Source organism: Castor canadensis, chromosome 7 (assembly GCF_047511655.1).
Source record: "Castor canadensis chromosome 7, mCasCan1.hap1v2, whole genome shotgun sequence".
Lineage (NCBI taxonomy): Eukaryota > Metazoa > Chordata > Mammalia > Rodentia > Castoridae > Castor > Castor canadensis.
The window spans coordinates 141,560,882-141,575,973 of record NC_133392.1 but is presented as its reverse complement, the minus strand read 5'-3'; the positions used below and the strand labels follow the sequence as shown (position 1 = coordinate 141,575,973).

General features: G+C 45.0%; 2 protein-coding genes across 5 annotated transcripts in view; one reads left to right on the top strand and one right to left on the bottom strand.

Moving 5' to 3' along the window:
• Positions 1-15,092, top strand: part of Ptpru (protein tyrosine phosphatase receptor type U) — a 117,555-nt gene that overhangs the window by 20,722 nt on the left and 81,741 nt on the right. The gene's annotated exons all lie outside the window — the stretch shown is intronic.
• Positions 1-15,092, bottom strand: part of Mecr (mitochondrial trans-2-enoyl-CoA reductase) — a 34,528-nt gene that overhangs the window by 17,511 nt on the left and 1,925 nt on the right. For 3 of the 4 annotated variants that reach the window (XM_020158501.2, XM_074080762.1, XM_074080763.1), the window contains exons 2-3: positions 5,389-5,486; positions 4,797-4,928 (exon numbers count right to left, since the gene is read on the bottom strand). In XM_020158501.2, the coding sequence (XP_020014090.2) occupies positions 4,797-4,928; positions 5,389-5,486 (230 nt within the window). Of the gene's footprint in view, positions 1-4,796; positions 4,929-5,388; positions 5,487-7,715; positions 7,780-15,092 lie in introns of those variants that run through there. The other variant, XM_074080765.1, reaches the window with a different exon arrangement.

Genomic DNA, 15,092 nt, shown 5'->3' with positions numbered 1-15,092 from the left:
AGAGTCTTGTGAGCTTTTTGCCTGGGCTGGCCTTGAACAATGATTCTCTTGTTCTCTGCCTCCCAAGTAGCCAGGATTATAGGCTTGAGCCACGTGTATGGCCTTATTTTATTTTTAACAGATGGCATCTCACTATGTTGCCCAGGCTGGCCCTGTACTCCTGTGCTCAAGTAATCCTCCTGCCTCAGTCTCCCAAGAAGCTGAGACTTCAGGTACGTACTACTGTGCCCTGCTACATTCCTTACTTTCATTCTATTGGAGAGAACAGGTGAAAAGCAAGCAAGCAAATGTAAGAATTATAACTTACAGAGACAGATAGTAGCAGTGGAGACAATCACTTCAGGCAGGAGTCAAGGATGGCTTCTCTGAGGTGGTGACAGGTTAAGAGTTAAAGGATGGAGATGCTAACCACTCAGAATATACAAGGAACATTCTATGCAGAGGACAAAGCATATGCAAAAACTGAAGCAAGACAGATGTAAGAATGGAACTGGTGAGCCCACTTGGGAGGGCAGAGAGTGATGGGAGGAATTGCTTGAGATGGGGCTGTTTGGGCTAATAGGGTCTGGACTACATGAATGTAATACAGATTCATGATCTTGACTTAGGATAACCATGAGTTCCATTCTGAATTAGTGCCTACATATTTATATTTTATTATATGTATATAACAGAAGCCTAGGTTTTATGGAACAATATTTAGCCTTACTAAGTGCTAAAGTTTGGATCTTGAATGTTCCTCAAAGGCCCTCCCATTGAGTGCTAGTAGGTGTAGTAGAACCTTTAGGAGGTAGGGCCTAGTGGAAGGAAGTTAGGTCATTAGGGGTGTGCCCTGAAGGGGATATTTGGGACCCTGGCCCCTCCTCTTACTCTTTGCTTCCCAGGCACTATGAGGCAACAGGCCTCCTCTGCCATGTGCTCCTGACATGAGGTATGGGACCACCACAGGCCCAAAGTAACAGGGCCAATTGATCGTGGACTGGAGCCTCGGAGATATGAGCCAAAATAAACCTATTCTTTCTAAGTTGATTTTCTAAGGTATTTTGTCACAGTAACAGAAACTGGCTAACATATGATGTGTAATTTATCCTAATTTTTATTCTGTTCTGCTCAATTTTGGTTAAAAAGTGCTATTTGCACTCTCTGGATTGATGGGTCATAGCATGCAGTTTGAAGTCACAGGGCTTAGGGCCATGGTGTAGACAGCAGATTTTATTTTAGTGAATGGGATGCTGTTAACAAGCTTTGGGACTGAAGTAATCTGACATCTGCTGTAAGATCAGTCTGTTGCTGAAAGGAAAGACTATGGGTGGGAGGGGCAGTGTAGGAGTGGAGGGGGCAGTAAGGAGGCTGGTGTGGGTTATGAATCCCAGATGATAGTCACCTAGACGAGACTGTGGCAGTGGGATGAAGAAAGAAGACATACTCAAGTTCTCCTTTGGAAACAGAATGAATAGGATCTGGTGAGGTCTTGACAAGGGGAACAGGCTCCCCCCTCACGCAGGCAGCATGCTGTATGAAGAAGACATAAAGAGGACAGGACTGGCGCCTGACTCAATCCTTGTGTCTGCTGTGTCCTCACTACATCCTTATGGAAACTGTTGGAGCTTTGTTGGCCCCGTGCCTGGTGGCTGGGATGCCTTAGGGACCCATGGACCAGCTTCCAAAGCTTTCAGTTACCTATTTACTATACTATCCAGTTGCTGGGATTCTAACAGTATCCTGGAACCATGTGGCCCAGCTGTGGGAAGCAGGAGGGAGCCCAGACAAGTACAAATTGTACTGTAGGAAGGGGAAACAATGTGGGCCTTAGGGAATAGGAACTGGGGCAGGGAGGCTTTGTCAAAGGTCATGTCAATTCTAGAGTAGGTCTGTGGCTAAAAAATAGAGATGCAGAAGTTGAAGAATCCAGGAGATGCCTAAGCATTTCCTAGGTTTCACCTAGCCTGGTTTTCAAATCTTTATAATCATTATGTCCTTTTATCCTAGCTACCATTTATGTACCCAGTGCCAAATGCTTAGTATAGGACTTCCCATGTATGAAATTAAAGGTGTTTTCTAATTTCCCTATGGCACAAGAGAAATCCAGTCTTTGACATGGATTTCTGGGGCTCAGCAGTACCTCGTGAGTCCTCAGAGCTTTCCACATGCTAGAATGGCTTGGCTTGCTCACTTCCAGGTAGATGTGGGAGAGGGTGGAGCTATTCTTGGCAGCCTCCTTGGGCTCAAAGAAGCAAAGAGCTTGTTGTAGGCATCTGCCCAGCTGTTTTCCTGCCTGTTTCCTTGCTCTCTCTAGAAGTGTTCCTTACTAGTCTCTGGCTGTCCACCATAAGGCCCTACCCTCTGTACTATGGAGGTGGGAGAAACCCAACTAGGGCAATTGGAGTGGCCCAACCCATGTCCCAGGTAACAGTTTCATTGATGGGCAAGGACTCAGGCAGGGTCAGACAGGGTTGCTCTGGGAATGGAGATGGCAGTGCTGGATGTGGTTGTGGAGAACTGTGGTTGTGCTTATTTGCTTGTTCTCAGGGTGATGCAACTCTCAAGCTGCTGGTGGCCATCTCTGAAAAGTACTTATCAGTAGATTTGAATCTTAGCTCCATGGTTTACTGACTGGGTGACTTTGGGCAAGTTGCTTAATCCTTTACTTTTACTTTCAACACATCTACAAAATGAGAATAATAAAGTATTTACCTCATGTTGGGGGAATAACTGAATTAATATTTGTACAGTGCTTAGAACAGTACCAGGCTAAAAGAGATCAGCCAACAAATATTTGTTGCTACAATTGTATTGCTATGTGGGGAGATCTCATCTGAGAATTTGCTTAGGTGATACTGGAGTTTGAACTCAGGGTCTTGTGATTACTAGGCAGGTGCTCTATTACTTGAACCACACCCCCATGCCTCCTATCTGAGAATTTGTAACAGAGACAGCTTTGACAGCATTATGGTTCCTGAATCCAGTTGTGCCTGAACCTTTCCATCTCATGCTTCCCAATTCCATAAATCAAATTTCTTCTTCTTCTTTTAAAATAGGGTTTTGCTATGTAGCTCAGGCTGGTCTTGAACTCTCAATCCTCTTGCCTTAGCCTCCAATTCTTAGCTATTAACTTCTTCTTGTCCTTTTTTATTTTCTTGGTGGAACCAGGGTTTGAACTTAGGGTCTCATACTTGCTAGGCAGGTGCTCTTACTGCTTCAGTCACTCTGCCAGCCTTTTTTTTCCTAAGGTATGTATTTTCTATTTTTTTTCATTTATTCATATGTGCATACAATGTTTGGGTCATTTTTCCCCCTCCCCCCTCCCTCTCTCCCCTACCCTCTCGCTTCCAGGCAGAAACTGTTTTGCCCTTATCTCTAATTTTGTTGAAGAGAGAGTATAAACAATAATAGGAAGGACAAAGGGTTTTTGCTAGTTGAGATAAGGATAGCTATACAGGGAGAGTCCTTGCATTGCTTTCATGTACATATGTGTTACATTTTAAGTTGATTCTTCTTGAACTGACCTTTTCTCTAGTTCCTGATCCCCTTCTCCTATTGGCCTCTGTCGCTTTAAAGTTTCTGCATTAGCTCCTTTGCATTGAGGACATCAAATACTATCATGTTTTTTGGGTTTCTTACCTATCCCCATACCTCCCTTCTGTGCTCTTGCCTTATCATGTGACCAAAGTCCAATCACCTTGCTGTATTTGCCCTTGACCTAAAGTCCACATATAAGGGAAAACATACGATTATTGGTCTTCTGAGCCTGGCTAACCTCACCTAGGATGATGTTCTCCAGTTCCATCCATTTACTTGTGAATGATAAGATTTCATTCTTCTTCATGACCAGCCCCTTTTTTTTTTTTTTAAGATAGGGTCTCATCAACTATTTCCCTGGGCTGGCTTTGAACCGTGATCCTCCTGATTTTTTTTTTTTTTTTTTTTTTTTTTGTGATGGGCTTTTTCAAGATAGGGTCTTGTGAACTATTTGCTTGGGCTGGCTTCGAACTGTGATCCTCCTGATCTCTGCCTCCTGAGTAGCTAGGATTACAGGTGTAAGCCACTGGTGCCTGGATAGCCCTAAATTTTTTTAAAAAGCAAGTTTGAGTTGGTCTCTGTAAGTTATAAGCCCAAGGGTCCTAACACTGGAGTGTAGTGGGAAACATACAGGAGATAAGAATCCATAGGCACTTTCTCATTTTGCTGTTTGAGTTTGGGCAGGGTTCACTTCCTCATATGTTGCATGGGGATGCCAATGTCTGCTGTGCTACTCTCTTTTGGCTGCTGTAAAGACCTTTTTGTATAATGGATGTGCCTCAACAAGGAGCAATAAGTGGAGAAAAGCAAAACACTAATGATTTTTATACATAAAGAAAATAGTACTCCTTAGCTTGGTGTTTGCAGGGACTTGCCCCATGTGACCCCATTTCACCTTTCAGATCTTCTTTCTTACTCCTGCATGAGTGAGAAAGAGTGCTCCTTTTATTGAGGTTACTGGTTTATAGATTTCTTCAGTTAGACTTGAGGGCAGGGCCTACCTTATTTGTATCCTCCCTTGCACTTTACAGCAGGGATTTAGGGATGCAGGGATTCAGAAAATCACAGTTCAAATCAACATTGGCCTAAGGAGATGAGAACATAGGGATGTCCCAACAGGACAGAAGAAACAGAATTCTGTTTGCCTTGCTCAGCTCCCACCTGAGGCCTATTAACCTAATAATAAATCCAGCACAACTTAGTTACACTAAATCAATAAGCAGGAATGTCCAACATCTGGAAGAATGAAAAGGCTGCTGATGCCTGGGGAAACTCACCCAAACCAGCATTTGCTGGTATCACCCAGTCTCCTGGCTTCAACCCAGTCACACTGCTGCCTACTGCTACCACCTGTCCAACGCCTTCGTTCCCTCCAACAGCAGGCAGCTTGGGAAGGAGGCCGTAGTTTCCTGAGAGAGAGGAGCATAGAAAGTCATCCAGCCAGGCCTGGGCAGTGAGAGGGAACTGACTTTGGAGTCAGTAAGACCTGAGCCTGATTGAACTCTGCCTCTGACAAGCTGTCTATCTAACCAAACTCTGAGTCTCAGCTTCCTCATCTGTCTGGGGGAAAGTATTCTTAAGCATTCAAGGTTACCATGAGGATGAAGTAATGTAAGAAAGGAGGCCACCAAGTTCACAGGCTCTTCACAGGGGTTGGTTTATCTCCCACTGCAGTCTTCCCAACTCTTACAAAGCTGGGGTCTCGAGAAGGGAGGCCATAGAGGGATGACCCTGTGCAGATAGCTTCTCTGGTGAATAGTTACTGCTAATCACAGGAATTTCACACCCACCACACCTGAGGGGGAACAGAAACGAGGTAGCAGCTGAGCGAAAAAGCCAGTTAACATAAGCTCCAGAAACCAAGGTTACCTTGGATCATATTTATGTCAGATGGATTGATAGGAGCTGCCAGCATCCTCACACGGACATCTGATCCTCCCATGGCAGCCAGCGCCAGGTTCTTCAGTCTAAGCACAAAGCCAAAGAGAGACATTAATGTCAGCGAGGCCAGACTGGGCATCTTCGGCTCAAATCATCTTCCCAAAGTAGGTCAACATGTCTGCACTGCCATGTATGCCAGGAATTCAGCTCTGCTGGAAAGGAGAGTTGCTGTAAGGAGACACATGGGGCTTGGGCTGACTCAAACTGCACATGGACCATCCCTAGTGGCCTCTCGGTCCCAGTGCCCACTTGGAGACAGAAGCCAGTTAGGGAAAACCTCTGCGATCTGGCCCAGTGTTGGGTTTCCCAAAACTTGCTTGGCTGTAAGAATCATGTGGTGGACTTTCCAGCATGGATTCTCGGGCCCTAGCTCTGATGTACTGAACCAGCACCTCCAGATGAGGACACCCCAAGTAGTTCTTCCCAATAGGCACCTTGAGTTTCAAAGCCAGTGTAGGCAATCCCTGGGCCAGTGCTCTTGACCTTCACCTATTTGTTGTTTTGTTGGCCCTAACACACAGCAGGAAGAGGGATGCTGGCCTTAGTTGCAGAGAGTGAGGAAACAGAGAGATGGACTACAGATGTGGAAAGAACTCCCTGGTAACCGAAACTCAGCCCTGGAGTGATGTCCCTTCTGGGTAGGGATCCTGGTCTGTCCAAAAAGATGCTGGGTGGAGCTGGAGGTCTTAGGTACAAAGTCAGGATGTTGGGGCACCACAGGCAACTTATTCTCTGTGATAGGCTTCTGCTTCCCCATTTGTGGGATGGGGTGGGGTGTGGTGGAGATGGGGATTTGGGCTTGATTGCTTCCAACAGCCTCTCCCATTTTAAGTCTGCTAAGCCCTTTGCTTATGGTGGGCCCTCTAAATCATGGCACCAGTATCCTGATCCCACTGAAGCTTTGCCTAGTGGGTAAACCTACCAGAGGGATTCTGAGGGAGGCCAAGTGACAATGTCCATGTTACTTTTTATCATTAAAAAAAAAAAAGTTGTTTACCGGCGCTGGTGGCTCATGCCTGTAATTCTAGCTACTTGGGAGGCTGAGATTGGGAGGTTCATAGATCTAGGCCAGTGGAGATCCCATCTCCAAAATAACCAGAGTTAAATGTACCAGAGGTGTGGCCCAAGTGGTAGAGCCACCCACTTTGCAAGAGTGAAGCCCTGAGTTTAAGTCCTTGTTCCACCAAAGAAAAAAATTTAGCTGGGCATAGTGGCTCACCCCTGTAATTCAGCTACTTGGGAAGTTGGGAGGATTGAGATTCAAGGACAGCATAGACAAAAAATTAGTGAGATTCCATTTCAAACAATAAAAAGCTTGGCCTGGGGCTGGAAACATCATAGCTCAAGTGATAGAGTGCCTGCCCAGCAAGTGCAAGGCCCTGAGTTAAAATTCCAGCACCACCAAAACCAACCAAAAACCCTAAAAATTTGTTTTTCAAAAAAGAAACTTGCCAATCATACAATAAATACCAGTGTACTAGGCCAGTGAGTTGCTGTGACTTTTTAATGACCAGAGACTCCTTTTCTTTCTCCATATTCCAAGACTTCAGTTTTGCAATGCTTCTCTCTGACCAAATATATTTACTCAGTAATAAATTCCCTCATTTTTACTTACCAAAACTCTCAACCAGAGTTTCTTAGCATGAGGCCACAGTATGACTGCATTAAGCTGAGGTAATCCACCCACATCCTGTCGAAATCCTACCTTTTAATTACACATAAGGCTGGATCTTGGGGTAAAAGTATGATTTTTAAGAAATGTTTTATATTAGTAATAATGGAGGCAGGTACTTATGAGGCATTTCTTATATACCAGGTCCTGTGCAAAGGACTTTAAATACATGATCTAATTTAAGATGTAACCTTTCTGTGAGGAAGGTATTAATAGTCCCATGTAGCTAGTCGGGAACAAGGCTCCTTGAGATCCTGGAACATCCACAGGCTTAGGTGACTGAGTGGCAGGGTTCTCCAGCTCCACAGCTGGTGCTCTGATTTGCATTGCTTGGCATCAGCATCTTGACAGAGTCTGGGAGACCCCTGACTGCCTACAAGAACCCCCGAGGATCTGGGGAGCCCACGCTGGGAATCCCTGTACTGTCAGGACCAAAATAAGAAAGGCCATATCTCACCATGACTAAGAAACAGCAGCAAGAAACAAAAATAGAAAACTACAGAAAGTGGTTAACTAGGGAGGAGTGGATGCTCGGGGCAGAAAGAATAAAAGGTAAGCAGTAAGGACTGATGTATTTACATACATCGCAAGAGGAGAGGAGTCCTCGTCATAGTAAGAACTGCATCCGTCAGGCACCCTGCCTTACATGGCAGCTTCCACAGGATTACGATCATACTCTTCTGCTTTTACACTGAGGAACAAAGGCACAGAAGAGGTAAATAACTAGCTCAAGGCCACACACAGTAGGAGGTCGCTGATCTGATTTGAACCTGGCAGTCTGATGTTTTCGAAGCCACCTGGTAAGGGGCCAACCCTAGACCAAGCAAAAGGGAGTGAAATGAGCCTTGGTCTGGACTGGCATGTGGGCTGACCTTTATTGCACCTGCCTGATGGGGAGAGGGTCAGCAGGCGCCACGGCCTCCCCAGTGGAGGCCTCAGTGACATTTCTCTGCAAACATGTCTATTAAGTCTGCCTCTTAAACAAAAAACCTGCCCAGAGCAAACAGATCTTGGAGTAGCTGCCCCTTTGTATCATCCCTACTGTTTCTCTCCTGCATTTTGACAGATAATCAGACTTTTTCTGTAAGCTGACAAAGTCCATGAGCTCCAGCTGCTTAAAACATTTTTTTTCCTGTACATTTCCTGCAAAACCTCCCTCAGCTAAGAATTTTGTTTTCACAGCTTCTCCATAAAGTGAGAAATTCAATTCATCCTTCAAGACCCAGCTTGAACTTTATTTCTCCTATGGCGGCTTTTGACATCTTGCTGGCCCTGAAAAACAATAACTGGCTCAGTGCTCCCCTTCCACAGCAGGGGTGGCTACACCATGAGTTTATTATTTTTTAGTTTACAAAGTCTTTCTGTACTTTTTTTTTTTTTAATTGATCAAGCCAAGACATAAGTTAATGATCCTACATCCAAAACTCTTGCAGGTGTGGGGGGGCAGATTTACTTCAGAGTTCAGACCATGTGTTATCTGCACCCCAGGGGGCTGGCAGCACCTTCATCAGAAGTTTCTGCAACAAAGAGAATGAATATTCACTGCTGAGTGAGATAAATAAAGACCTTGGTTTTGCCTCCCATGAGTTATGAAAAAGACTGCCAATTTTCAGAGCTTTCTGCATTCTGGAATAGCAAATAGGGATTTATTTGGATTCAGGTCCTTTAGATTCTGCATCCAGTGCCCTTCTTACTTACCACCTGATTTTGTGGTCAGAATATATGTGTGTATGTGTGTGCACGCCCACTGTCTTCCTGTTAAGGCTCTGAGCTCTCAGAGGGCAGAGAACCTTTAGTTTTACCTCAGGATGTAGCAAATGTTTGGCACCAAACTTTTCTCTCCAGTGGTATCAAAGTGCCAGTCACTTAGGGAAGCAGGGGAGGGGCTCCAATCACAGAGTCTCAGCTATTTGCACTTGTTCTCCCTGGTTCTAGCTGTTTAGAAAAACATCCCCAAAGGATGGGCTCAAATAAAAATGGAGATCATCCGTAAGAGTGTTTAGTCTAGGCATACAAATCAAATGTTCAATAAGACTGCACTTTTTAAAAATCTAGGTCACCATGGTGGAGATGAGAATGCAGGCTCGGGTTGAGAATGGCTTAAGTGCATGGGGGGAGTACAGCATGGACTTGGAAGAACACAGGTGGTCCTGAGTTTGCACAAGCAACTGGGTAAGCCTCAGACACCTCTGTGGGATGGGATACCTCTAGAACCAGCTCACTGGGTTAAAGAGCCAATGCATAAAGCATTGGCCACAGTCCCTGACACACAGGAGTGGCTGAAGAAATGACAGCTTCTACCAGTAGGAGGAACCTCCAAGGAAATCTTGGGGACCATTAGGGAACTGTACCTCTGAAAAGCACCACTGAGAACTGAAAGGAAATTTTGTAAGATTTAAATAAATTAATTCAGCAAGAGTTTATTGACAGTCCCAGTGCCAGGCACTGGGCCAAGGGATCTAAAGATGGATACTTTAAAATCACCTGCCCAGGAACTTGATGGTATGGGAACCCACAAGTCAAAATGCCAGAGTTCTTTCTGATGGTGTTTCAGCCCACTGAGCATCAAACCTGGCCAAGGAAGAAAGGTTCTTTTAAAGAAGTGATACCTTAGTTGAGGCTTGAAGGATATAGAGGAGTTTATTCAGTAGGCCAGCAACAAGTGTGGTCTGGATTGGAGCCGTGGGCATGGAAAGGACTCAATAACCTGGAATCTTTTTTTTTTTGGTGGCATTGGGGTTGAACTCAGGGCCTTGTGCTTGTTAGGCAGGTGGTCTATCAGTTGAGCCATACTGCCAGCCGTTTTTGCTTTGGTTATTTTTGAGACAGGGTCTCACTTTATGTCAGGCAGGCCTGGACCATGATCCTGTTTGTGCTTCCCTGTGTAGCTGAGTGATAGGTGCATGCCACCACAACTCAGCCATTGGTTGAGATGGGGTCTCGCAAACTTTTTGCTTAAGCTGACCTCGAACATTGATCCTCTCAATCTCTGACTCCTGAGTAGCTAAGATTACAGGCATGAGCAATTCGTCTGGCCTGGAATCTTTTTAAAAAAATTTTTTGAATGTAGCCCAAAGTGGCCTTGAACTTGCAATCCACATGCCTCAGCCTCCCAAGTGCTGGGATGACAGGAGTGTACCACGATGGCCAGCCTTGGAATTTCTTAAATATATGACATTAATGTCACCTGGTGACCAACCCTATGTGGGGGGAGGTAGCAAAAAATCTTTGATGACTCCCAGACTTCTGGCTGAGACTCCTGAATGTGAAGATAGAGAGGAAGTGTAGATTTGGAGTGGGCACGAAGGTGTTTTGTTTGAAGTATGAGGCAGGCAACATACAAGATGGATAGCAGATGTAAACAGATGCAAGTCAGCTGAGTGTAGGTGGAGCCTAGAGACAGTATTCTGGGCCATTTGGCTGGACAATGAAATGACAACTAATGCTGACAGTGTTCTGAGCTCCAGGCACAACACTTGTGGTTTTACACACAGAATGTTACTTAGTCCTCCTAACACTTGTGTTTAGGCTATGATCACACCAATTTAAAAAGCAGGAAATTGAGGCCCAGAGAAACTAAATAATGTATTTAAGAGAAAGTGGCAAGTCTTGCTCTTAAGCTAGACTCTGAAGCTCAGACCACTGAACGCTGTGCCAGCATCCACTAAGCTGTTTGAAGAGTTCTCTTGGGAGACATTGTTAGGTATTCCCTGGGATCCAATACATTTGGGAAATACTGCCTAGTAATCAATCCCCTTTGTAAGAGTCAGACTGCAAGTTAGTGTCACAAAGGCCCTGAAAAATCCTTGAGTCAAGAAACCCAAATGGCTTGGTGTAACCAAGTTTCCCAGACTTAATTCAGGCTGTGAACACCATTTTCACAGATCACCTTGTCCCCAAACAGCAGTTAGAGAATGATACATTGGGCTACAGATTGTTCCTGGTTCTTGTTTGCCTTCTGTGGAACCTAGCTGCTTAATGAAGCTGATATGCACAGAAGTGGGGAGAAGGTGTATGGGAAGGGTCCAACCAGGAATGACGGTCTAGGCCATGGCAAGAGGAAGCTGCAAATACAAGTAGATGGTGGAAGGGGCAAGCCTGACACATGCTGCATGCCTGGGGCAAGGTGTGTTAGTCCAGCTGTATCTCCCCAGGAGACCAGCCCCAGCCTGCCCCTCGGAATGCCATCAATACCACAGACGCTGCTGTTACTGCAGACAGTTCTAGCAGTGTCGTCAAGGATACCACTCTGCCAGACAGGAAGGAACATGGGGGGTGGGGAGGAGAGCCTCAATTCCAGGAGTTGGACTTCTCATGCAATAATAGCAATTTCTTTCCTGTTCCTTTTTTTGTTTGTTTTTATAACTTACCAAAAGAAGCAGTGGCATGCTTATATAGTGCAAATAGGCACCAAACACAGCCTGGCTACATTGGAAGTCACCTCCCCAGTACGGTTCACATTCTTCCCTGTGAGTGTTTGGCGCCATGCAACTCGGGGGGGATACCACTGTCTTCAATAGACAGATCCCAGACCGGATAAGGTCACAATGGCTCCTTTGAGGCCGAGCCTGTACACCTGTGACACCATATGAAATACAAGGGAGACAAAAGCAGGCAGAAGAAAGAGCCTTTTGAGAAGGGGAAAAAGAGGCCAGTCCCCAGGACTGGCTCAGTTATATTTGCTGTGTAAGGTGGGCACTGGCCAGCTCTGCTAAGATATCTTTCCTCCATCCACATTTAATTAGAAATCATTTGTACTTATCTTTCATATTCCACTCTATCAACTCAAACCAGTCCATATTATTTTGAGCAAGGACAGGCAGGAAGAGGGTGTCACTGGCTAGAGATGCTCATCTGCTCAGGAGTTTGTATCTCATCATAGGGCAATGGGTGAAGGTAACTAACACCTTTTGTGGCTCTCCCTAGTCTATAGCTCCCACGGCCAAGCTGCCCCCTGCAACTTTATGGACTGCATGGTGTGCTGGGTGCCTTGTTCTAGGATTTTACTAATAGTTACTAAGCAGGCCACAACTGGGTGATGGTGAGGGAATTCAGTTTCTCAACTCACAGCTTGAGTTTTTGCCCCTAGCAGGAAGGTTGGTGGCCTCAGCTGGTGAGGAATTTACTCAGGGAGAACTCCTTTTCTGAGCCCTGCTCTCTTCATGTCACTCAGTGTCAGGCACACCACCTGGACCTCTTCTAGCTTCCCTGTCTCAAATTGATTATGCCCTCCTTCCATTTATGACTGACCTTGGCCCTTTAGCACAACTTTTAAAAAAACTATTTATTCATTTGAGATAGAGTTTTACTATGTTGTCCAGACTGTACTTACATTCCTGGGGGCCCAAGCGATCCTCCTGCCTCAGCCTCCAAGTAGCTGGAGTAACCACTGGTGAGCAGGTCCAGCACCTGCTTCTCAGAGCTGGATGATTGGAGAGGATTCATGCCTTATAGTTTCCATGGCTGCAGTATTATGTTGCAAAGGATGTCTGCTATAGTTCAGATCTTAAATGTCCCTCAAAAGTCCATGTGTTAAAGATTTTGGTTCTCAGGGTGGCACTACTTAAAGGTGGTGAAATCTTTGAGATGTGGAGACTAGTAGGAGGTCTTTGTGTCATTGGGGATGTGTGCTCCAGTCTTTTCCTCTCTGTTTTGCTAACTCTTGATGAAGTGAGCAGTTTTGCTACATGTCCTAAACATGTACTGCCTCATTACAGGACAAAAAGCAATGATATGGGCTGGTGAAGTAGCTCAAGTGGTAAAGCTTCTGCCTAGCAAGTGCGAGGCCCTGAGTTCAAACACCAGTACCACCCAAAAAAAAAAAACAAAAAAAACAAAAAAACTAAACAAACCCCAAAACCCAAGACAGCAATGGTGCCACTTGGTCATGGACTAGGACCTCCAAAAGCTGTAAGTCAAAAATAACCCTTTTCTCTTTATATAAGTTTGTCTCAGGTATTTTGTTAAAGTGACTGAAAACTGATTAATTCAAGGCACAGTGTCTTGGCAGGAAAGAGTGCTGTTTGAGGAGAATGGGGTAAAAAGATTTTGAGGGATATAGAAAAGGAACCATGAAGGTCTGTTTTTGGCACAAAAGACAGGATTGGGTGTGGGGGATAGCATGCATCTCAGAATTTACTACTGCTGACCTTGGTCAATTCCTTTATTTCACAAAGAGTAACTGAAGAGAATGGAGATTGAGTGCTTTCCTTGCTCTAATAATTAGTGGCACAGGTAGGACTGGAACTCAGGCCAGTGCTCTTGTTCCATTCTGAATAGTCTGGTCTTGGGTCACAATTGTTTATCTGCCTCTAAAATGAGAACCCCTCCAACCTCACCCAGGGTGGGAAAGGCCAGGAAGCATACCAGAGAGCTGCAGGAGCTGCTAATGAGACTGGACAGGAATAGTGACTGGGAATTGCACTGAGTGACAGCATTCCTCTTCCCAGAGGCTCTGGAAAGGGGGAAAAATTCCAGCCTATTGTGCAATTCCTTGGAGGCATGCAAGCAAAAATGAGGAAACTGGGGTAGGAGGGCTTGGGTCTGAGCTCCACAGCCTAGTGTGAAGTGCAGATTGGAAGGTAACATGTGAGCGTTCCAGGATGTAGAATCTGTTGGGAGTATGAATCCTGTGAGCTCTGGCTAGTTCCCTCTGATCCAGTTCAACAGGATTACGTATTGAGTGCACAGTAGACACTCAACAAACATTAGTTGGTCAGACACACCATGTTTCCTTTTCCCTCTGGGCTTCTGCATATGCAGGTTCTTCTGTTTGGAACATGTCCACATTTTCTCTCCACATATATGGTTCACCTGATCTCCTGTAGGACTCAGACTTGTCATTAGAGAAAGCATTCTCTGACCTCCTCAAGGTACCCCTCTTCTGGGTGCTTATTGCACTCTGACACAGATCCCATCATATATTTACCATGTTGGGCTATGATGACCAACACCATGGATTAGATGGGGTGGGGGCACACCAAGGGCAAAGATCACAAATTATCTGTCTCTGCATTCTCAGTGCCCAACACTTAGTAGGCCCTCAAAAACGCTGGCTTACTATATTAATAAGTTCTATGCCCACTTCTTTCACTCATGACTATGAAAAAGAGCCCATAACAGAACACCAAACCAACATGCTAATTTTTTTTCCAAAGTACTATAATTCTAGTTTAAAAGCCAAGTTACCTTTCCAGTGTTATGGTTTTAAACACTGATTATCAAATGTAAAAAGAAGAAATCCCTTGAAAATTAACTGTGCCTTACAATAAGAATGCACTATCTATACAGCCTGTGGTCCCCCAAATTCCCTCTGGCTTAAGACAGAAGGGGTAAATGTTCAAGGGTTTTCCAGCTTAGTTTCATCTTGTACATGCAGCAGGCAGCTGAGACAGCCATGATCATGATGCTGCTTTAGGGTGGCTTCAGGATCTGAAATGGAGGAGACAGAGACTAGTACTTCTGTCTTCCCCAGGGTAGGGATGCCCTCCTTATAAAGAACAGAAACATGTGACCACTATTCCTAATTTTATCCTCTGCCTCACTCTCTAAAAACCTGTTTCTTGTTTCTTCATGATTGAGATGATTGTTTCTTCAGGCCTAGGTTTCTATCCAGACTTTAATGAGGCAAGAGGCATCTGAGTTGTATGACCTTGGGCAAGAACCTTTTAATCTTCTTGAGCCTTGGTTTCTTTATCTGTAAAATGGGGATGATAATGCCCAAACTAGATTACTGTGGCTTTGTGTGTATGTGTGTGTGCAGTGCTGAGGACAACCAATGCCCTCCTGCATTCTAGATAAATGCTCTACCACTGACCTACAACCCAGTCCTGCTGTGATATTTAAACTTCATAACATGTGGAGATGCTTGCTACATAGTGGGTATACAACAAATGAGTGCTCTTTCCATTCAGAGAATGGCAATGTTCTGAGAGGACTGTCGGGGAGCGGGGGCGGGGGG